This window comes from Molossus molossus, unplaced genomic scaffold (genome assembly GCF_014108415.1).
Source record: "Molossus molossus isolate mMolMol1 unplaced genomic scaffold, mMolMol1.p scaffold_m16_p_7, whole genome shotgun sequence".
NCBI lineage: Eukaryota > Metazoa > Chordata > Mammalia > Chiroptera > Molossidae > Molossus > Molossus molossus.
In genome coordinates this window covers 18,874,103-18,899,213 of record NW_023425401.1, presented here as the reverse complement: position 1 = coordinate 18,899,213, position 25,111 = coordinate 18,874,103, and the positions used below count along the sequence as shown (strand labels likewise).

The window sequence follows — 25,111 nt, the reverse complement described above, 5'->3', positions numbered from 1 at the left end:
TTGCTTTCATTACCACAAATGATGAAAAATTAGCTGTCAGAAATTTCAAAGCAAGACAGCAGAACATGATAAAGACAGGAATGAATCTGGAACATTTTTTTCTCTGTTAGAATTCTTCAGGTAAAATGGGAAAATAGTACCACATTTCTTCACAATATGCTGTACATTTTCTTACAGGAAAAAGAATGAGTTGTGGTGACCAATGATATTTATTGGAAACAAGGAAACTTTTCATTCCTAGACCACTAATTACATTTACTGTAAGAAAACTCTACAGATGATTTGCAGGGCTCAAGATAATTCACTTTTATCTTTATAGCCCAAAATGTACAGATAACTTATTTGTAAATAACTTATAAGGATCACAGTCTCACAGCGGGATATTGTCTTATTTTATTTTGATAACCAGAATTGCAATCTCTTTGTAATTGGGAAGTGGTGATAAATGGCACTATGCTTATTCTTCAACTACTTCAGAAAAAGCGGCATCCTGACATATAGTTGCTTGGGCTTCATAAAACAAAATGTGAAAGTCGGTCTTTACAATACAGAGTACACTTACACACACACACACACACACCCTTATAGGTATTATGCGCTGACTTTTTTTCTTTATTATAGCACTTCCCTGTCTCAAGGGTGGCTGCCTTCCTTTGGACTGTGAAATAATGGGTGGAAAATACAGATGCTACCCCATGGATGAGTACTAATTAGAGTTTGAATATGTTCATTTTGTGTTCAAATTTCAAGTCCTCATCCCTATATAGCCACTTTTCAGGCCTTTCCTTTAAAACCACAAAAAGCAAAACTATAGCTGTTCAAACTTGGAACTAAGGAAAGAAAATAAATAATGAAGTTGAGCTGGATTTCATTGTACATATTTAGAGAACACTGCCTATAATGTAATTGTATTTATAAGTACCAGTTTTTCAGGTTTAGATCATTCATTTGTTCTCTTAAAGAACTTTGTAGATCCAGGGCACTTGTAATTTTCCAACTGAGTTCCTGGTTTGCTTAGCTAATTCTGTGGGCTTCAATGTGCAGTCCACACCTGAAAAGGGGGAGTTTTTAATGTTGTGGTTTATTAATCAGGTACTTTCCGTTCACTCAGTTAACAAATAGAAAACAGAAAGAAAAAAAGAGAGAGAGAGAGAAAGCCTCCTACTTGTTTCTTTACTCCAAATATGGAGATGGAAACTGTCAAGCATGTAAGGAGGGAAACTCCCGCATATTTCACCTTGACCTGGCTGGATGGCTCTGGTGCCTGTAAGAGGAGGCTGCTCTAGGAAAGAGGTCAGCAGGCTGCTAGTGTAAAAGGAGATCAGATTTTACCGGGACGAATCAATCCTGCCCCTAGAGGAAAAGAGAAGCATCACCCCGCGTCTGATTTGGAAACTGCTTTGTTTTCAATCCGGGAGACTGGGTTTTCTCCCTCGGCCTAGGCTGGTAGCCATAGTAGCCAAGGAGGTGCGCGGCTTCCCTGACAGTTGCCGAGCAAAACACGCCTTCCCTGCATGCACCTAAATTTCTGATCTGCAAGCAGGCAGAAATGTCCTTTCTTAGCTTCTCTCTCCTGTTTCGCCGCCCTTTGTAACTTCTTTGTTCCCTTTATTGGGAAGGTGACGCTTAAGGTCAAAAGACCTACTGTAACTAGCAAAAGCCCAGAGTCACCACCAAACTCTGGAAAGAGCAGGGCTGTCCAGCCCAGGGTTGATGTTCCGAGTGGAGGTGCCGCGAGAAATTTTGGCCAGCAGCTTCGAGTACAGCCTCTGCAGACTGGCCCAACTCTCCAAGTGTTGGGGAGACTCCGGACAGTCTTGGGGTGGGGCAAAGGATGAGCTCCTAACTCTGCAAGCAAAGTGGGCAGTGCGCACCCGCAGAACATAGGATGTTGGAGGTGGGGGTGAGGCTACCGGACTCCACTTTGCACACGGCAGCTGCTGAGCTGTGAGTATCTCCAAACAAAGGAGTGCGCAGAACCTAGGCGAAAGGCTGGGGCTTGCGCGCAGCTGCCACTCGTGCTGAGCAAGTCTCTCCACCCCGGTAGGTGAGCGTTAGGGTACAGGAATTCGGGGAGGAGAGGGAAAGGGAACAGGGCGTGAGATTCCTGTTGCGCGGCTACGCATCAGAAGTTCTTGTGAACTATGGGAATGGCAACCATCAGAGCCAAGGGGGAGAAAAAGAGCTGGAGTGAGCAAAACAAAGAGCGAGTGTGGGCCGTGGTGACTTCATGCCTCACTAATGTCCCGCCCACGCTGCTCCGAGCTTTTGCTGTTGCTGCGAGCTGCAGCCTCGCCTGCGGGGGCCAGACTCTCCATAGCGTGGGGCGGTCTCCTAGCAACTCAGGGGCCTGAGCGCGCCCAACTATCAGTGCCTCGGGAGGCGTCCCCCCCACCCCACCCCCTGCACCAGGGGGCCCGGGCAGGACCACACATCCCCGCCCCTTACCAACTCGCCTCCCTCGCATCCTCGCGGGGTGCACCCCAGAGCGCGCCAGCTACCGGGGCTCTGGACGGCCGGACGCCTGAGCTGTACACTGGGGCCAAAAGAACGAGGGCACGCAGCTCCCGCCCCGCGAGGCTGGGCTTCAGCATCCCGCGGAACATCCCGCGCTTGCAGCGGTGCGCTCCACTCCTGTCCAAGCAGGGAACTGAGATGCCTCATTCAGTGTCCACCGGCGCCGGCGGGGGCTTCTAGGGTGCTCCCGGAGCCGTTTCCCCTGGCTGCTGGCACCCAAGCTTCCTCCCAGCCAGCCAGGACGCTACCGCTTCGACTTTGCCCGCTGTTCAGCTAATGAGGCTGCAAAGCTGCAACTAAGTGGAGTTGGCCTCCCTGCTCACCTGTGGAAGAAACTTTCGCTGATTGATGGCGACATCGACTTTTTCCCCCTTCGGCCTCACCGGCGTCCCCTCCCACAGATGCAGCATCACCCAGTGAATGTACATTAGGCTGGTTTTTCCCCCCAGCTTCGGGCTTTGTTTGGGTTTGATTGTGTTTGGCTCTTCGCTAAGCTGATTTATGCAGCAGAATTCCCGTCGGCTGGAGAGAAACAAAAGCTCTTTTCTTTGTCCCAGAGCGGGCTGCGGAGCTCCGCTCGCGTCGCCACCCCGAGCCAGTGGCCGTCGGAGGAGGTGCTTCTCGCGGAGATTTCGGGACCCACCGAGTCAAGCTGGGAGGGCCGCGGGGGCCCTGAGATGCCGAGCGGTGCCCAGGCCAGCGTACCTGCACCGCTTGCTCCGAGCCGCGGGGTCCGCCTGTCGGGCCTGCTGGAAACGTCCTAGTGACACTTGGTCCGCGGGCCCCAAGGTGCGCCGGAGAGGCGCAAGCGCGCATTTAGAGAGCAGCCAGGCGGCGGGCGCAGCGCGAGCTGCTTTGCATTATGTGCTGCTCGGCCCTGGCTTTTTTTACTGCCGCATTTGCCTGCCTGCAAAATTGCCGGCCAGGTCCTGCCCCATTTCTCCGGGCGGCCTGGGTGTTTTCAGTTGTTCTTGGACTGGGTCAAAGTGGTAAGTTTTTGTTTGTTTGTTTCTTTTATTTTCTTCTCTTCCTCAAAGGTCTCAGGCTGTCAGGAAAAGCATCCCGGCCAGGTAAGTGGCCCAGTGTCAGTCTTCTTTCATCTGCCCTTTGAACTTCAGAAGGGCTGTGTATGGCAGTGTCCTCCAGCACATATGGCTTGAGGAAGGCCAGGTGTCAAGCATTTCCTCCCTGGAGTGACAGCAATAACTAATTATAAGTGGAGATATTGTGTGTTGCTCTTGGATGTTGGGGAAGTAGCAATATAATGAACATTCAGAAGGGTGGGCAGTAATATTTACAGAAGCCAGTTTAAGGGTTCTGTCCCATCCTTGGAGGCATCTTCCTTGAAGGCATCCTTAAAGATGCTCCTCATCTTTCTAGCATGTGGGTCTAACCACTAGATTGCATTTGATTCAAGGCTGAGGATAAACTGGTGTAATGTGAGTGAGTCATCTGTTTTTAGGAAAGAAAAGGATGGCAGCATACAAGTTTCTTCTATCACAGTGCTCAGCCTGAATGAATTAAAGTGCAAACGTGTTTTGGCACTTTTGAATTATATGCAAATGTAAGGTGACACTATGGGATTGCTAACAAACAGCAAAACATATAGTAAGTAACAGTAATAACCATCAATTTAGGATGAGTTCTTCCTGGTTTTATACATAAGCCAAACACTTACTCTGGTCAATGCAATGATTATTGCCACATTTTATTTTTTAATTTACTTTATCTGTGTTTGGCCATCCAGACCTTAAATTCTATTAGAGCCTTTCTCTGACTTCTCCTGGGGAGTTATTTTGTAGACTTAACTTTTCTCTGAGGCTTTGAACTGCTGTTCCAAGTTTCTGCTTGAAGCTAATTAAAATGGTCAAGTCATAACCTTATAAATAAGGGTTTCTAATGGAAACCTCCAGCTAGCACCACTTATTTGTTGCTTATATAGTTGTCTAATATATGTTCCAAAAGGAGATTTACCCAGTTATGTGAAATGAGAACAATTAGAGTAAATTTTTATCTTGTGGTTATTTTTTGGCTCGTGTTGATTTAAAAATAAGTGAAACATAAGGCAAAGGAAAAAATAACATTCATTATCAATTATCTCTTAAGTGGAACGTGCATTTGTTACAGCAGATTTTCCACTGAGTATAATTCCATCCTGTGTTAATAAGTGACAAAGTGTTTTTCTAGTTTTAGTAAACACATACACAATAGTAAAATGACCAAAACTGTGTTGACAGCATATATTATGTTCCCAATACATAGGCAAAGAAAAAGTCCTACTTGCCTCTAGAATTTGTTAATAATAGTAATAACTTTTATTCATTGTGCTTGTAAAGATTAGTCAAGTTCTCCTGTAAGAGCACTCTATTTCCAGCCAGAAACTATAACTTGAAGCAAATATTATGAATGGGCTCCCTTGCACCTGCAGTTGTGAAAAGGGAATGCTTATCCGAAATGAGAACAAGGCATCCTTTTCCAAGCCTCTGTCAATATACAAAGGTTTCTCATGTATACTGGTTTGCACTGCAGTTAAAAACATGCAAAAAATTTAAATTACATCCAGCACAACTCAGAAAATTAGAGATCAGCATAAACTGTTGTACTTGTGTGATATAGCTACAAGGCTCAAATTATATGTCTTCACAGTGCAAATTAGACGCTCAAAGCAGAATAGAAATTTAGGTATCAGTTACAAAGGAAATCTTGTTCCCTTGCTCAGTAGTTTACACCAAGGAAATGTTGAGGACATCAAAGCTATACAAAAGAAACCATAAACTGCACAACAACGTAACTTTGGGCTTCATTTTTGAAGTAGAATTTATAGGTCCCAGATTATATAGTGTACTTTTGTTAATGAATATATCATGAAAATAGGAATGTTACTAATAAAACCTGAATATTCTTCTGATCTAGAAAATGTATCGGAGGTGTTATTCAACTTTCCCTGGTGGAGATTACAGACAGTTAGATTAGCAATAACACTAAAGAATGGTTAATGAGTAACTGGAAAATACTAAAAAATACCTAGTGGTTAATATTTGCGGACTTAATGTAGCAACCCTGTTATTTCTACATTTGCTAGTTTTGAAAAGTTAAACATCTTTTTAAGATATGTTTTTATTGATTTGCAATGATTTGCAAGAGAGAGAGAAACATCAATGCGAGAGAGAAACATCGGTCGGTTGCCTCCCGATGCACCCTGACCGAACCTGCAATATGGGCATTTGTCCTGACCAGGAATCAAACCAGTGGCCTTTCGGTGCTCGGGAAGACTCTCAACCAACTAAGCCACACTGGCCAGGGCTAAAAATCTTTTTTTAACTAAAATTATACAGCAATGTAAAAGTGACAAATTTTTTAAAAAATTTAAAAAGTGGTAATTATTATTGCAACGTAATTTAATCTTCTGTGTATAATCAACTATTTATTCTTTTACGTAACAACCAACTGGAATACTGTTGTTTTTTAACTGTAGTATTACTTTACCTCAGAACATATTTCATAACACAGGTGCTCTAAGGTTTTTTTTATGCTTACCTAAAGTGAGAGAATATTTAAGAGAACCAAGCCTTCATTTTTAAAAATCCAGTCTTCCAAATTATTTGTGCAATAAGCATCCAAATTAATTCTATGTTAAAGCAACTGAGACACTTTCTGATTAAAAAATAAGTCTGTGCTATATATAAAAGCAAGGTGACTGATAAGATTTGAAAATGTCAGAAAAATTCCTGTGCCCCCAAATATTCACCTATTACCGAATAATCTGAAATTTCACCACTTAATTGATTTCTTTGGATTAAGCATGGTATTCATGCTATATGTCTTCTCATTTTTAACTTTATAATGTGGAGATTTTCAAACACATGCAGAAACAGAGAGAATGGTATAAGGAATCACATATACCCACCACCCAGCTTCATGAACTTTCAACTTAGGGCCAGTTCTTTTCATCTCTCCCCACCCACTTCATCTCTTTTCTCCAACAAGAGTATTTTGAAGCAAATCTCTCATATCGCTTCACCCTAAATATTTCAGTAAATCAAAATACTACTGGAGGAGTAACACACCCGTTAATCCCAGAGCATGAACTTTTTTTAGCTGAATTTTAGGGCCACGGATGTTCATTATCTTTGACGGGAAAAATGCGCAAGTGAAGGAGGCAAGCAAAGAGAGTGTCAACCATTTATTTTTCAAAGGTTCTATTATGGCTCCATTAAAAATATTTTTCTTGCCCTGGCCAGTTTGGCTCAGTGGTTAGAGCATCCGCCTGCGGTCCGGAGAGACCCGGGTTCGGTTCCCGCTAAGGGCATGTACCTCGGTTGCAGTTTGTCCCCGGCCCTGGTTGGTCGTGCGGGTGGCAGCCACTCGATGTGTCTCTCTCACATTGATGTTTCCCTCTCTCTCTCTTCCTCTCTCTCCCTCCCACTCTGTCTGTACAAAAAAATGGAAAAATGTCCTCGGGTGAGGATAAAATATATATATATTTTATATATATATATATTTTCCTTAAAAATATGCACGTGTAACAGCTTTTTGGTATACATGTATATGAAGAAGGAAAAAATAACAGGGATACATCTACTTCCCCAGCCAAATGTTAATTACTTTATCCAATGGAATCACAGCCAGCAAATATACTTTGTTTGAGTTTGTTGGAGAGATTGTTACCACCGTTTCTTGAATCACTTTTTCTCCTCTCTGCTGGATCACTTATATATACCATATGCATATCCATAGATGCTGTAGTATCACTCTTCTATTTCTCACTTTCCTTTATAGCCAAAATTCTTGAAAGAGTTGTCCACACTTTGTCTCCAATTCTCCTCACCCGCCTTTTTGAATCCACTGCAGTCAGGCTTTGTTTATCATGTCTGCAAGTACACTACTCTGTTAAAATCACAGTAAGCTCCCTATTGCCAACTCCCATGACCAAGTCATAGACTTCATCCTATTATCGGTCAGTAAGTTAACACTGTTGACCACTCCATCCTTCAAAATACTTCTTTCATTGGTTCCTGGACCTACATTCTCTTGTTTTAAGCTCCTTCTCCATCTTTGACATCAGTTCTTCACATCCCAACCTCCAAATGTAGAAGTGGCTCAGCACTCAGTCCTTGGACTTTCTCTTCTGGCTATTTACTAAGTCCTCAGGTGGACTGATCCAGTCTTGGGTCTTAAGTACCACTTCTAGGATGACAACCCCAGTCCTGACCTCTTATATGATCTTCAGAGGGTACAGCAAACTGCTTATTCTACGTCTCCACTGTATGTCTAAAGGCAAAATTATTCTAATGTATTCAAAAACAAACTTCCAATTGTCTCCCTCAAGTTTGTTCTTTTCATACTCTTCCTCACATAAGTGACCAGTCATCCAGTAGTTCACGGTAACACTTTGGCAGCATCCTTGATCTCTCTGTTTCTCTAATCTTCACTACAATTTGCACTTTAATAGTTTCCTTTAAAAGTTGGTTCTACTATAAAAAGTTTAACACTGTAAGACACTTGTTTCTGCCTTCTCAATCCACCCCCAGAAAGCAGGCTCTTGACTCTACAGGCAAATCTTTAGCCAAGATCAAAAAGAAACTGACGAATTTTTTAACTACTTTTTACAAATTTGTTTGCTTTAAAAATTTCTATGATAATTATTTTCATTGAAAATTAAGTATAACAAGTAATCCTTATCTTTTATCTCAATATGTATTTTTAAACTGATATCTGTTTTGGCTATACAAACTGGAATTTGTAGTCATTTTTAACCAAACACTAAAAATGTGATAAAAAGACAAACTGTTCTAATCCATTTAATTATTATTCATTCAGATTTTCTTAAAGCACCCAAAACCTAATGTCAGGCACTGTTCTGGGTTCTGGAGATGAAAGAATAGCAATGTTAATATTTGTGAAGTATATGCCAGACATCCTCCTGGACATATGGTATGAAAATAAATCCTTTAATACCCACAACCCTCTGAGGTATATACTCTGATTATTCCCATTTTATAGGTAAGTAAACTAATTAAAGAGACACTGAATAGCTTCTCAAGATCTCTTAGCTAGTAAGTAATGGACTCAGAATTCAATCTACATGGGTTTGACTCTGCACTCAGAATCATTATTACAAACTGTCTTCTATGGGTAGAAGAGTCCCTGCCCTGCTATGGCCCACCTCACAGGCAAGGAATCCATGAGGCATGTCTCTCCAGAGTCTTCAAGTCTCCTCTAGCTCATCTCCAGAATTCTCTGCCCAAACAGTCCCAAACAACTTTCAGGGCCATCCTGTGGTATCACTGTTCCACCTGTATGCCGAACCCTAGGAGAGGGGAAGTATACAGAGTTTGGCCATTCAAGCAGGAGTGACCTTGCAGGTAAGTGTTAGGCAACTTGCAATACAGAATGAAGCCAGAAGTGAGAGAGAAGAGGGGCAGATTAAGGGATGGAGGGGCAACCCTTTACACATGGCCAGGTTCTCAGCCAGAAATATAAAGACTATGAAATTCTAAATTCAGACCTAGCCTTCTAGGGCTTTATAAACGTATATTTATCAAGTTAGGAAAAGAGAACTTATTTTACTTACTGGTTTTTCAGCCTGGGTTGTAAATACTTAGTTTTGTTATGCCTACCACCATTTGGACTCTTGTTTTGGTCCTGAAAAAGCTAGTGGCAGATCTGCCTATTACCCTAACTACTATTGGGGGGTTTGACAAGCAATGAAAGCAGCAGAGATCATTGCACAAGAAGAAACTACCTCATGTCAAGGGGCCTTTATATATTAGTAACTAAATGCCTTTTGGTAAACTCTTAAGATGTATACAGATTACACTGAAGTATAGTTTCTTGCAAATGGTGTTATAGTAAAAGTCTAGCATATGCATATTTTAAATTTAGTTTTACGTTTAAAATATTCTTATTAACTTAAAACATGTCATAGAAAATGTCATTTTATTGACATGAATTAGCAAAATTTGCTTGAATTATTTGGCTGCCATATATTAAATATCTATAAAGAAATGAATATGTAGAAAAAACACTGCCATACTGTCTTCTGGGAATAAAAGGACTGGTTTTCAATTTAAAAACCAATCTTAAGGTGACCTACTTTCTGTTTTCACAGTAAATTAGTATAATTTGCATATCAAAGAAAAATGTAATTGAAAGTCCAAGTGGTTTCCATTGAGATTTTATTATTTAATTAAAACAGTCCTACCTATCAACAAAACTAATGGGGTCAATTTTTGCTAGGAAACTACTAATATTAAACATATATTAAAATGATCTTTCCTGAAGTGAGTGAGCCACATAGATATTGGCAATAAGAGTCCAGATAGAGACAACAGCAGGCTGAAAGCTCAAAGATCCTGGGGCAGAGATTTTCCTGGAGTGTGGGAGAAAGAGCACCAGGGCCATGTGTCTAGAGAAGAGCAAGAGGGGTGAGTAGGTGAGGGACCAGGTCTGAGGGGTTAAGGGTGGGGGGAATTAGATCATATTGTGCTGGGTCCATGAAGAGTTCAGTATGTCCATGAACTAGTTTGAGAAAAGAATTATAGCTGCATTTTCATATCTAACATAACATGCATTTGTCTTGCCAAAGACCACCCCGTGGTTGAATGTTATTATTCAAGCTAAGCCACCCTAACAGGTTTTTCAAAAATAAACTTCAACTTGTTCCTATTTTAAAAGGTATGTGTTAATATACTGCATTAATAAAGAAGTATATATGTATTACTTTAAAAAATTCTTTCCTTAGTTACTTTAAAAGTTTCCCAACTAAAATTAGTTTAGGAAATAAGAATAAGATCATTAAATTCAAATTGAAATGTTAAATTATGGTGGTCTTTTGGATATGCACTCTTAAGTTGATTATAAAAGATGCTTTTTGAGTGTTATAATTCAAAGTACTAAGCGTTCACATTTTAAGACAGCATATAAGGTCTCAAAGAGTGGCTTTTCATGCTGACCTTATCAATAAGCCAACCATCATTACTTTAGTGGTTTTGGAGATGTATTATCTCTCTCTTCCAGATATTTTTTTTTTGTTTTCTTTTCTTTTGTTTTAATCAACAAATACTTTATAATTGTCAAAGACAGAGTCTGTTGCCATTCCAGATGAAGCAGTTTGTTTAGTCCAGAAAATCCCCCCAAGAGGCACAGTCCCCAGGTAGTTCAGTGTAAGGAACCAAAGTAGCCGCCAAAGGCTAGTTCAAGTCAAAGTCCATGGAAGAGACCAAGTGTGCAAGTACAGGGAAAGGCTAGTAATGAAGACAGGAGGATGAAGACTAGAAATATGTCAGCCTGAAGAAATGTGCCAAATATGTCTTATTAAGTATGTGAGGTGTGCAGTGGCTTTTTGCCAGGGATGTTTTCATGTTTTGCATGGGTTTGGACCCAAGTTCCTTTTAGAACAAAAAGAGTTGATATTTCAAGATATTCTGATGGGAAAATGCAGCCAGAGTTGAGTTACTGTAGTGCCACATGTACATGAGCTACCAGGGTCCTATGCTTGAAACTGAGTCACATTTTCCCAAGTACAGAGGTTTTTCTGATTTCTGTGAGGGCCAAATATTTAGTATAATTTCCTAGAAACTGTATAGATACTGGGCAGGGAAAGGAGCTTGGTGGAAAGCTTCATCCTTATGGAATGAGGTATTACCACTATGCTTCACAGGAGCTTTAGAATGTTATGAAGTCAAATGAAGAAAATAATTAAAAGAAAAATTTTAAATTCTACAAAATTAGGTTGACAGGGGGTACCGTAAGGAGTACTGAACTAGAGAATGTCTCCTAATTGCCTGCTTGAGTGGGACTTGGAGGCCAGGCTGGCTACGCCTAGTGTTGTAAAGGTATTCATTAACTGCAGTCGAACAAAGAGTGCAGGAAAGTTTTGGGGTGTGCAGGAATTGCTGTAGGACTGGCTGTTCTAGTTGAAAACAAAGGCCTCATTGTAATAGAACTGTATTATTGGCAGAAAAATGATCCAGCCAGTTTCTGTCTTAATACAAGGCATACCTCCCAAGGTATGGCTCTATTGTCTTTTTAGGCATTTAGTTTGGATTTTTATGGTGAATTGAAGACAAGTAGACTATAATTTGCAAAAGAAAACTCTCTGGAAATGATACATAGGGCTCAGCTTCCAAGAGAATTTATCTGGAAGACACTAACAGTGAAAAAGATACCCAAGAAGGGAGTTAGTTTCAGGCATCCTGAATGTTGGTTAAAAAGGCCCCTTTGGATGAGCGTTTCAACCACAACCACATAGTGCCAGAGCACTAGGGTAAGGGCCAATGTATATAATCATGATGCCTGACCTGTAAGGTTGGTAATGGAAATATGAGGGCTAAATATTATTAGCACTAGTCCTTGATTCAGAGGATGTAGCATGTTTGATGACTCTTAAAGAATCCCAGGCCACATGATATTGGTGACATCTGATGGAGCTAAGAAGAGGTGGGAGAAGGGGAGGGAGTTTCTGAGAACGTACCTATGCCTTACTGAGGGCAGCATAGAGCAGCTGGAGAATAAAGCCCAAAGCTCCCTATCAGGGTACATATGGTGTTGATATACATGTCCAGGGCTGACCTTTGGCTACCTGGAGGTCAGCACAGCACTGATGCCAGAGGTCACTGCTCTCTGAGAACAGGGTTGCAGACTAGATTATCTAGTTATACACTTGTTGGAGTAGAAATTGATTTATGGGCATTATGAAATTTCAAATATCAGGGCTTTTTAGACAAATTTACTAAATTACTTGGCAGTACAGAAATGTTTGGTCAGTTAGAACTATCACTGGGTGTTACACACCTCTTCCCTACAGGACAGACTTCTAAAATACTGCCAGGTTGGGTTTTTCCCTCCTACACTGGGTACTTAAAATTCCTTTGGGTTTATTTTTTAAAACAAGAAACCCCATGTGTGGAACTAGAGTTTTCTTGACCCTTTGACCAAATTAGGTGTTTTTCATTCTATATTAAAGAACTCAAGCTCTGCCAGAATTGGGCCTTCAAGTTCTGTAGAGCTGCTATAGTGGCAATTTGTTAGGGGCCCTGATTGACAAGCAGGGAGCTAAACACCCATAAGATCCCTAGAAATATGGAATTACACAAACTTTGAAAGCCTACCTCTATTGTATTGTAGACTCCTATATATGAAGGAATTTGGGTTCCCAAAAACTTTACCCATAATAGCACAAACTCACTGGATATTGCCCAGATATACAGTAACCCCACCACCACCACCACCACCACCACACTCCATCTAAAAATCCTAGGAGATACCACATGATCACTGGGAAATTGGCAGGAAATTCCAGAATCTGAGAGGATGGCACCAATAACTTATATACCCATGGAATATTTGGAAAAAGTCCCTTTATTCGGCCCCTTTCTAAATTATTGACATGTAAAGGTGAAGTGTGTTGGAATCTGGGTGTTTCGGGTTGTTCAGGAGGTAAGGCCACAGGTGAGAGTACAGACGCCTAGGAACAGAGTTCGGAGTCTGGTTGTCATTTGCTGGGGAAGAACGCAGAGCCTTGCAGGCGAGAAGGGGTGGATAAACCGGCCTATCTCTGTATACCGAATGGAACTGTAACATAGGTCTGCAGGGTAGACAGGCACTCTGTAGCCTCAGTCACTGTGAGGGAGTAGCTCCTTTATACTCATTTAAATATAATCATACTTGATTGTACATGGTTTTTTTAAAGGCAGCTTGCAGTCTTTAGCAAAAGTATAGAGGTTGAACCTGAAAAGGGTAACTAAGTGTTGGAAGACAAAGGAGATCTGAAGTACAAGGGGAAGCTGAGTAGAAAACAGAGGGGTTCAGATATCAAAGATTAGACCTGGCGTGTAGGATGCTGGGAGATGATTTCATTTCTCTGAGTGGATTGCTGCTGTTTTTCCAGACTTCACTGATCCAGCTAAATGGGCTGACCCTCAATAGCAATCTAATACTACTGTGTGATTTCTAACAGACAGCATATACTTGGGAGCCAGGAAGAATAAAGAGGCAACCATGTAATAAAAAGACCTGGTAAATTCCTCAAGTTTTCACTGACCCTCCCTGTCTCCTTGAGGTGACATCCTCCTGTCATCTCCAGCCATAGCACCCTGCCTGTTCCTTTTTGTAGCACATTTGTTAAGGTTCTGTCATGTGTCAGTTTTTGATGTTATTCTATAAACTACACAAGACAGGTACCTTATTTTTAATAGCCTGCATAAAGCCATAGTTATAACAGGTATTAAATAACTACCATATAATTCATAGATGGATGAATACCATCCAAATCAATAAACTTCCAAATTCCTTAAGAAGCGGAATTTTCTGCTTTCTATTCCCAGCTGATAATGCCTTTTCCTCTTTTGACCAAATCTTTGCTCATTCTCTTCCTTGTAACCAAGAAATCTTATAATAACACTAATAGAGCTGCCCATGGGAATGTGAAAAAAGAGTTCTGGTTAAAACCCTGGTTACCTAGAGTGCATGTGAAAGGTAGTGTTTTAGTTTATTAAATCCATGATCATTTACATTTTGACTCTTTTTGAAAATCTTTTAAAGAAGTATTTGTAAAATTTCTTGCCATGGTAAGTACACGATTCAGCCTTTGAGATTTGAGGAAAGCCTCAGTTATCATCAATCAGTAAATCAAAAGATATTTCTTGAGCACCTACTCAGTACATTTGGCTTGTACTCCTTGCAGTGGGAGCAGAGGAGCAGTGAGATTTCATGCAGATGGGCTAGCTGAGCTTGGGGAACTGTGTGAGTACACAGCACAGAGAGTGCTGTGAGGCTGATGTGGGTGGTCTGGGCCATTAGTGCTACAGGGCTTTGGACTTCTGATTCAGATAGAATATAGGTCAAATGTATCCTGATACCAAGGGAGAACCGTGAAGTTTCTTCTAAATACTAATACTTAATTATAATATTTCCTGTGCTTTAGCAGAGAATTACAGTGTAGAGTTTGACCTGGCCACCAGCACTCCTTTTTCCCCATTTGAGTTTGTTTTTCTCTATAGAAGGTGCTAGAGATATAGCAACTTCTAGTTTGACATACTTTCTACTTATTTTGTCCATGATCTGCCTTCTCTCATTAGAAGGTGGTATTTGAGCCAAGTCCCTAAACCTGGAGGGAAATACGAACGGGACGGCATCTACCCCAATGATATACAATTTAAAGGAAGAGATTGGCACTTAAACATATATTTTAATGTAATAGATTCTATAACTTAAACTAAAACCCAATAATTACTAGTCATTTAACAATTTTTTTTTTTCACCAAAGACTGTGGAAAACACTGGTCAAGGTATGTAAAAAACCTAAGAAAACAAAAGACAAAAAACCTTGTCCTCATGAGTCTTATATTTTGGAGGCAGGAGAAATAAAATTAAATGTAGACATGATTATAAGTAACTATATAATAGGTTAGAAAGGGATAAGTGCTATGAGAAATAGAGCAGGATTAGAGGTATAGGTGAGAGTTGCCATTTTAAATGGATTAGATGGGGTTGATCTGATTAAGAAAGGGGATGTTTGAGTAAGTTTTTCTGTATTGCTTTTAGAGAAAGAGGAAGAGAGAGAAACATGAATGTGAGAAACATCAATTGGTTGCTTTGCGCCTGTGCCCCTACTGGGGATTAAACCCAGTACCTGGGTATGTGTCCTGACCAGAACTGAACCTGCCACCTGCCACTTTTTGGTGCATGGAAGAACGCTCCAACCAAGCCACATGGGCCAGGGCTGAGCAAAGTTTTGAAGGCAGTGACAGTTAGCCTTGTGGGAAGGGGTGGAGAAAAGAGAGGATATCAAGGGATATAAGAGATGTGAAATGAGTGGAAGGATGGAAGGACTGGAGGTGGCAGATTGTTGTTGTCTGGATCCTAGGAGTGAGTTAGATGGAAAGACAGGAGGTGGTGGCCAGGGCGCATGCTATAGGAAATTGAAATTGCAGAGGGGTTGCAGTTACTGGTAATTAAAAGGTCTAAATCTGACCATGGAAGCAAGTAGTTAGATCAGAGTAGAGGACAAAATAATTGGAGAAGAGAACAAGGAAATGAGGCATCCAGGAATGGCAAAGATGATGCACATATGTGCTAAAACTGCGGAGAACTGAAATAGGAGTACTACTGGAGAGTGTGATAATAGGCAGGAAGCTACAATCCTAGAAATGAGAAGGCATCACCCTGGGGTCAGTAAACGCCTGCAATAATTCAGGGTTCTGGACGATGTAACCTGAGTACAGAGGGTGAAAGCTGGGAGGGGTTAGAGATGAGGGGGAGGAAATACCCTGGAAGTGGCAATGAGAACTAAGGAGGACAGCTCTCTGCCTCCAGGCCCAGTGTCCTTAGGGCTGTGGGAGAAACATCAGCCATTATTCATGAGGTAGCGAAGGAAGCCCAATCTCAGAGGAGAGCCAGGTTTTATCAGAGCAAGAAAGAATGGAAAAAATAATAGAAAATTAATCCAGGGAATTCTTCTGGAAATGGACTATGAATTTTGGAGAGCAAAAGGAGAGGGTTTCTGGAGTTGTAAAGGAGTGCAGACAGGGAAAGAAGAGATTATGTAGAGCCATAAGGGGATTAGAGCATGTGGGGGGAAATGAGGGGTATCTGCAAGTTTTAGACACTTGAAGGGACTGACGTAAACATGGATAAGTGAGATAAGTTCTTGTGTACTCATGGCAGACAGTGGTAGTGAGGCTCTGAGTGGTGAGGGGGAAGGGAAAGTTCTGGGGATTGTCCTTGATTCTTACGGAAGGAAGGTCTGCTTTAGTTCTGGCGTAACAGTGTTCACTTTACCCAATCTCCTGCTGAGTGAGAGATGGACTTTCTTTGAATGCCTTGGAATACCCTTAACCCCAAGATGATGAAACCAACTGCCTGAGGAAGTGTATAATACCTGAGGATTATACTTGAAGGTGGCACAAAACAACAATGTTTGGGGAGTGAAAGGTTTTACCAGAGACTTTCCAAACTTCCTAAGATCATCTCCTTCCTAGGGGAATTTGCTTCTTTTTTAAAAACCCTTACTCGAGGATATTTTTCTATTTATCTTCAGATAGAGTGGGAAGGAGGGAGGGGAGAGATAGATAGATAGATAGAGAGAGAGAGAGAAACATTGATGCAAAAGAGATACATCAACTAGTTGCCTCCTACATGACACAACCAAGGCCAAAGACGAACCACAATCAAGGTACATGCCCTTGACTGAAATTGAAGGCGAGACTCATTGGTCTATGTGCTTGCTGACGCTCGAACCACTAAGCCAAACTGGCCAGGGCAGGAATTTGCTTCTTGCTAAATATAATTCCATATGTGTAATATGTAAATTATATGCACATGTGCAAAACACAACTAAACAAAACACAAATAACTAAATAACATACATACAAATAACTATAATTCAATGCAGAACGTAAGGACCACAATGCAAATTTTTAAAAAGTGGAGCAGGAAGGAATTGATGGCAGAGATATGGAAGTGAGATAAGTGCCTAATTTGCATACTGAAGGACTGGAAGGACTGTAACAGAGGGAAACGCCCAGGAAATGCCCGGCGAGCAGAGAGGAGGCATACATATTGGCCAGGACATAGGGCATCCGGGGAGAAGTGAAAGAGAGCAGAGAGTTGGATATAGGTATATTTGTTTGAACTTTACTATTCAGGTGGCAGGTAATAAATCATCAAAGGCTTTTTATTTGAATATTTAGTAGGGTAGTAATGTGATACATTAAGGACACTGTACCAGGAAGTAAATCTGGCACTAATGCTTATAATGAATCTTAGTGGTAGAAGATGGAAGTAAAAGACTTGAGAAAGTTGTTACAATAAAGCAAATGATAATGTTTCTAAACTAGAGTTGAAGTTCACTAAGGGAGAGATGAATGCGAAAGATATCTAGGTAAAAGCAAAAAAGTTGTGACTGACAGGTTGTTAGGATTATGATAGAGGGAGGAATCAAGGTTGACTACAGAGATTTAAAGCAGAATGACCAGGAAAATAACATAATTAACAGAAATGTCAGTCAAGCCGAGAAGAGCTACTGATGGATAAGGAAGATGATTTCTACTTGGGACTTACAGATTTTGAAGTTCCAGCAGGAATCTAAGTGGAGTTTCTGGCAGATTGCTGAGAATTTAAGACAGACACTTGGATGAGAGTTTGGAGCTACGAATACCAATTGGTGATCAAATGCAAAAAGGTGAGACTTAAAATCATGTTAGTTCATAAAGCCATCAAGATGTAGTTTAGAGAGATGTAAAAATAGTCAAAGATACAAGAAGATAATTAGTTGTGAGAATGGAAAAGTGATAGAGTGCCTACTCATTGTTCAAAGATGTAGGACAGCCCAGGCTGGTTTGGCTCAGCGGTTAGAATGTTGGTCCGTGGACTGAAGGGTCTCAGGTTTGATTCCTGGTCAAGGGCACATACCTGGGTTGCAGGTTCGATCCCCAATGCCGTGCAGGAGGCAGCCAATCAATAGGTCTCTCTCATATCTGTTTCTCTCTCACTCTCCCTCCCTCCCTTCCACTCTTATCTAAAAATCAATGGAAAAATATCCTCTGGTGAGGATGAACAACAACAACAAAAAAGATGGAGGACATTTAAACATTGCTAAATGCTAGTTGCTAAATAAAATTAGCAAATCATTGTTTGTGTTTGAGTGAGCAATTCACTAAGCAGAGTGAATGATCTTGGCAAAAAGGAAAATTCTTATCCCCTTGAAAAGAGAACATAGACCATTTTGATTTTTTTTTTAAAGTTATTTAGATAGTCTAGGTAATACAAAGGTATGATTTAGGGTCATATCTTAAGTATGTAGACTTGGTAAAAATGTTTGGGGATTTGAAAAAACGTAGAAGAGTTGAATGTGAGAAATGATGATGGAAAGCCAATAAGAGATAAATAAAAGCAAGCCCTAGGGGCTAGGTGAGGTAAGAAAGGAATTTGGAAGAGACCCAATCCTTAATACGCCCATGACAGTACCCCATACAGGCAGCTTCAGGTGCTAAGATTTAAGCTGTTGCATCACCCCATTTGTGGCTGACTGACTTCTGTTATTTTCAACTTCATGTTTAGAATTGTTGCTGAGGAGACTACCTTCTGTCCCATGCTGTGGCTCCTCCTGAATTTGTCACTCATCCTGCTGCTCCTTGGTCTTTAGGCCTAAGAACTCTTTCATGGTTTGAGGATCCAGTGGCCCCTTTATCTCATGAGAATTCCCCGCCACAGTCCCTGGCCCCAAGAATTCCCAATGGCTCTGTCAAGGTGAAGGTAGTTTGATGTGGGGATGATCTGGATGATTACATGGAATCTAGTGAGGCAGAAAACCGTCAGCAAGGTGATGAATACGTTGTAAAATTTAGAAAAGACTCTCATGATGATATTAAATATGAACTTTAAACTTTGAAAGAACAGAGGATGATTACTGTTGGGAGGTAGAGAGTGCGAGATAACCTACAAGCAGCCAGTGAGCACAAGAAGATTAAAGCACTGGTTGAAAATGTACTCAAAGAATGATGAACTCTGACAAACCTGAGTGTTGATGAAGGAGAAATAGTAGTTGTACCATTTTGGGGAATATAAAGAATATGGAACAAGAATTTCATAGTATAATATAGACTAAAGATTAATGATATAATATCAATAATAAATGTCCTGACTTAATCACCTTCCCTCCATGGTGGTTTTGTAAGAGAATATCCTTGCTTTTAGGAAGTACACCAAAGACTATGAAGTAAAGCACTGGTAATTGATATATATATGTATAAAGAAGTACCTACTAAATTTTAGTCAATGAAATTAAACTGGGCAATTATAATCGGAAGTGATTTAAAGTAATTAAAGTATTATAGAAGATTAAATTTCTATCCTATAAAATATTTAGGTGAAAATGTTTTGATTGTAATTCAGAATTTCCTTTATCTCAGCCCCAAAGTAAATTTAAAATGCTAATTTAAATCAAATTTGATATAATTTACATCAATAAACTGCATTTACTTAGTGTCAATCCATGGGTGTTGACAGATGTGTGGTCCTGGGAAACTACCACTACAATCAGCATGCAGAACACTTCCATCTCCCAAAAGTTTGTTTGTGCCTCTTTGCTGATAATGTTAAAACATAAAACAGTGAATAGTTCTGTGTTACTGGTATACCTGACAGAGAGGGTTTTGTATGGCCTTTAAAAAAAATAAACCTTTCATATTATAATACATTTCATCTTAAAATATTCCCATAAATTAAATTGCACATGCTATAAAGCACGTGTTCTCCACCCATAATGTCATTAAGCCCACACTCTAGTTTTTAAAGTGTTTTTACAACTCAGTGGATGAATACAGTACATAAAGAGGAGAAACATTTTCCCTACCTCATTATCAAGGAAGCAAAACCTCAGCAAAGTTAGTTATGAAGCCAAGGTCAGAGCATAGGAAGAGAATAGAGCAAGTCGCCTGCTGCCCTATTCCAGATTTGGCTTCCTGGACAGAACTGGAAACTCACAAATAGAAACAGCATCTGCAAACACCGGTTCAAGTGCTTCTGCCTAATTAACATGCAGCCCAGAGCCCTCCCCTGGCAAGAGGTTGGGGAAACACAGTTGTAAATGGAGAAGTTCTCCCCCATGCTGAGCAAGTGCCAACCAGTCTAATTCAGGCACTTGGTGAGATGTTCGGGCTGGGACTTTGGTGTTAAAACTCAAAGTTTCCTTGTGCATGGAAACAAAAATGAATTTTGAAAAGGGCACTGAAGCATTTAGGGAGGTCTTTGGCACTGAGTATAGAAAATAATTCTACAGGGAGAATCCAACATCATCTCTCAAGTGGGATTGAGAGGAAAAATAATGACATACTACTTGTGTGAAAGAATTATCTTGACCTACATGGGAATTATTAACGAGTCATCACTTGAGGACCAATAATAACAGTAAAATTAGCAAGGGTTTTAAAATCATAATCGTCTTTCTTTATGTTATTCTCAGTGCATATGCTGTTTAAGGAAAAAAAGGCTCTGTAGTGAGAATTGGGTTCAAACTTGATCTATGTACTTACTAGCTGTGTGACTTTGAAGATGATACTTTGCCTAAGCTTTAGTTCCCCATCTATTAAGTGAGCATAGTAATGTTTTCCTTATAAGAGTTTCATAAAGTTTCAATGAGATAATATATGTAAAGTGCTTGGTATAGGACCCAAAACAGAGTAATCACTTAATAAACACTTTTTTTTTTATTTTCTCTAATTTCAACCTATTGCATATAAAGATTTGATTTTTCAAGTGGCAGAGTGAAATATAAATATCTTTTTGGTCTTTCAAATGTAATTACAGTAAAACCAAATGCTAAATGAATTAAAATTGACTTTGGGCCTTACTTATTTTTTTCTTGAACAAAAGTCTTTACAATATAGGGGGTTTCTTTGCTGCTCTAATCAAGTGGGGACACCTGCCATGCAACCTCAGGTTTCAAAAATATAATGTAGAAAATGCATTTTTACTGTCTTGAGGCTTTCCTTTTACCTCCTTACCTACGGCACTTGTGGTTTCGACATGAATGGCAGTGTGATTTTATTTTTTTAGGGGGAGAAAGGAAATTCATACCTACCAAGAGTTGCAGAGGAAACTAAGAAGAGCCCCTGGAACTCTAGTGTGTTAGATTAAAAACATTATTTAGAGCAACAGAATGGGGAACCGGTGAATATTTTGGCTTTTATAATAAGGGAGTGTGCCTCATAAACAGGACAGTTGGAGGAATGTATGGAAAAGTTCCAGTTAAAACAAGACACAAAGCACATGACTAATATTGCTTTTCCAAGTTAGACAAATGCAGCTTTAACCAGAATTTGCCTTGGGGGGCTTCTGGAGCCCTGCCTAAATCTTGAGATTTTGATCCTTTTGGAGGTTCCAAGTCTGAAGCTATATGGAGAGAGGCTGTGCTCTGATTCCCTCCTTTCTTCCTGAGTTTCTACCACTTTCTCACCGGGTGAGTGGGTATCAGAAGACAAACTGATGTACTCAGGTAAAGGGGCAACTACAAAGCTAAATGGAATCCTTTTCAGGAATAATTACTGTTGTATGTTGAATAACTGCTTGAAGAGCAGCTTCATTGTCTAGGAAATATGAACTGCAAAGTCATTTTCAAATGCAAATGACAAATATCATTTATACTCTTTCATCTCTTTCCCACATCAACAAATATCTATCAAGATGTCAGTAGCATACAATCTAAAAACAAACACATTTCAACCAGATTTCAGCATGGTACTTATCCTTCAAAACCTGTCAGACCCTCCTCAATGTGAAGAAATTCCTCCATCACTAACTCTGGTGTTCTCTTTCTCCTTTCACATCTTCTGTCACCTATGGATTGCCTTTCTTATTGTTTTTATTTCTTGTTCTGAATCATCAAACTGCTTGGGGTGACCTTGGACCTCAGCTTACCTGAGGAATTCCAGTATATACCTGCTGCACCAATGTAATTAATAGTGCCCCCTTTCAACTTAAAAAGTGTTCTCATGTAGAGCATAGGTTATACAATCATCCAATAGATGCTGTAATCAGAACCTTTTCAAAGCAAAGTTGATTAGAATGTGTGTAAATGAGTAACAATGAAAGGTCGGGATATGACCCCACCAGGCCACTGTTCTTGTGATGGCCTGTTTCAACACAAATGAGTGTCATCAGTGGCTTCTCAATGGTTCTTCTTGTAAATTCCATCATGAATAGAGTTTTGATGTATGCCATCCCAGCCCACTTTAAGTTCTGACTCATGTTGAGATTGCCCCAAACTAGGCAGGGCAGACTGATGGAACATGTAGTTCTGCCCTAACATTTCTTAACCTGCCTAATGTTGAAAGTGGCTCCCTCTCCCTTTGTTTCTCCAGAAATCTTTATGCTAAGCGTAAAACCCTACTGACTCACATGAATTTTTTCCTGTGTAACAAGGGAGGTTGAAACTTTTCTTTGAAACATGAAGATTACATATAATAAAAGCCTAATGAATCTGGTTACTGAGAAGCAAAGATTACATTGGCATTATATGGAAGTTCTCAGAAAAAAATTACTCAATCTTATGCAGGGGGTAGGGGGCTTGCTGAATTGACATTTTATTTAGATCTGAGCAATAAGGAAAAAAAGTGTATTTCATGGTTTTGTATCTGATAATGGTAGCATTTAAAAAGTGCTGTTTCAAGTCAGTATCATTCCATCATATATTCAGAGTTTAACTAGCCTTGCTTTTAAAATAAATCAGAACTGTACAATATCAGAAAACCAATGATAAAGAAATTAGGTTTTTTTTCACATTTGAAAACATCAAGATGAGTTCATACATATGTGTATTATTAACTAAATGTTATTACATTGCCTTTTTCAATAAGTAGGTTTTGGAAATGAAGATTATTTAAAATGTAAATAATCAAGAGCTATACAAACCTAAGAAATTAAACTACCAAGTTGATCTCAACTTAAGATATCATTTATTCATCACATATTTATTGTGTTCCAGGCACTAGGCTCAGATTCTGGGCATAAAGAAAACACGTAAGCACCTTTCCTCCAAGATCTGTCAGCCTAGCAGTCTTACTTTTCTAAGGAAAAAGAAAACATGAAAATAAAATCTCTCCAAAATATACAGTCTATTTCATGCTTAAAATGTCTAAAAAAACATTTACATTAATGCTGCTCAAGTCTTTCTCTTATTATCAAAACTCAGGTGAATTTGCCTCTTACATTAGAAACAGTGCTGAGAGACAACCCAGAATGGAGGCAGCAATTCCACGGTGCTGTGAGCGGCCCGGGCCTCCTTCTCCTTTGCCACCATTGGCTTCCATGAGAAAGGATGCCTTAGGTCTGAAGATGGCCACTGCTGGTCTAGACAGCCTTTCGTACAGCTGGTGCACTATCCCAGATGCTCTGAGTTCTGGCCATTAATGGCTCACAGCTGCCGCCTTCTTAAAAGAAGTGGCTTCCATCAAAGCAAGCTACATAGCTCAGAGATGTCTGGAGGTCAACCCAGTCTAACCCCCTATCCCCTTCCAGACTGCCCTCACCAGGAAAATGACAGACTGATGGGAGGGTACAAAAGCTGGACCCACTGCCCCAAAGAGGCACAACACTGTCGTGTTACTTATGCTCCCATTTCTGGGTGAAGTCAGGCTGAGGCAGACTTCACTACAATAACATCTTTGCTTAGCACCTTGGCTAGTCCTGACCGTCTTACCTCACTTCCCTTTTCTATAAATCACTTGCCAAGAATCTCTATCTCAGGTTCTTCCTCTGGGGAGCTAAGACAATTAGTTTTTCTTATAATGGCCTCATTCCCTCACCCTTCCTTCTGAGCCCTTATATAAGGACTGAATGTGATCATACCACCATCTATTTCTCCAAATACTCCTTTAGACTATCAAACCTAATCACTGAAGCAGCTAAGAGAGAAGATGAAAAACAAATCCAAGCTGCTTGTAACTAAACATAATACTGGTATAAGTTTTTTCAAGTGCAAGTAGAATCAAAATTATTTAGAGAAAATGGTTTTCCCTATAAATATATCCATTTTCATCTTCATGAGCTTATTTGCTACAAGGTAGAAACAAACAATATGGTAGAGGCAGAGGAGAGGAATACTCTAGGCTGGATGTTGCTGCTAAGGAGTAGTACTTTCTGAATGTATAATTTTATTTATTTTTTTTGTTACAGATATTTTACCTTTTTACCCCATTGGCACCCCCCACCCCACCCCCCCTCCACCCTGTCCCCGGCTTAGTTGTCCATGTCCATTGGTCATGCATACATGCATATAAGTTCTGTGGTTTATCTCTTCCCACCCTTCCACCCCCCATCCCCTCTTCTGAGGGATGTCAGTCTGTGCCCTACTTCCATGTGTCTGGGTCTACTGTATTCCTCAGACTGTGTATCAGATAAGGGGTTAATTTCCAATATATACAGAGTGCTCATACAACTCCACAAAACTGAATGTATAATTTTATAGCAAATTACAACAATTAAAATGGATCTTTCAACTAATTGTATATGAGCACAGTTGAAATACGCATTTGTTGTAAAAATATTTTAATAAGCTGAAATTTTGCCACACATACATTATTTTAATTCTTTTCATTCTATCTGCTTCTTTGTCGATTTCAACAGTAAAATTATGTTTAATATATTCTGAATACTAAGTAAAAGAACAAACAAAAATGCTAATAAATAAACAATGTGGTTTTGTATTATGTTTACATGAAGTTCAAGGGGAAAAAATACAATGAAGAGAGAAGTACCAGTAGTTGCCCTATTTCCTTTCTCCCTGTTTTGAGACACTGCCTCAGGCTCAGTCATCCCCTAATACATATCTAGATCTTCAGAGCTTCCACTTAGATCTACCTTTCTCAGAGAGCTCCCCATGCCTCCACCTTTCTTCCCATGCACCTTTACTTAAACCTTATTTTTTTTAATACTCAACCCAAGGATATTTTTCCATTTATCTTCAGATAGAGTGGGAGGGAGGGGAAGAGAAAGAGAGGGAGAGAAACATTGATGTGAGAGACACACATTGATTGGTTGCCTCCCTCATGACCCCAACCAGGGCCTGGGACCAAACCGCAACCAAGGTATGTGC

General features: G+C 40.2%; 1 protein-coding gene across 1 annotated transcript in view; it reads left to right on the top strand.

Annotated features, from left to right (window-relative positions):
* Nucleotides 1–2,711: 2,711 nt before the first annotated feature.
* The window catches only part of ITGB8 (integrin subunit beta 8), a 93,570-nt gene continuing 71,170 nt past the window's right edge, over nucleotides 2,712–25,111 (top strand). Inside the window, exon 1 of the mRNA XM_036247452.1 lies at nucleotides 2,712–3,506. Within this exon, the coding sequence (XP_036103345.1) occupies nucleotides 3,380–3,506 (127 nt within the window). The 5' untranslated portion in view covers nucleotides 2,712–3,379. The remainder of the gene's footprint in view (nucleotides 3,507–25,111) is intronic.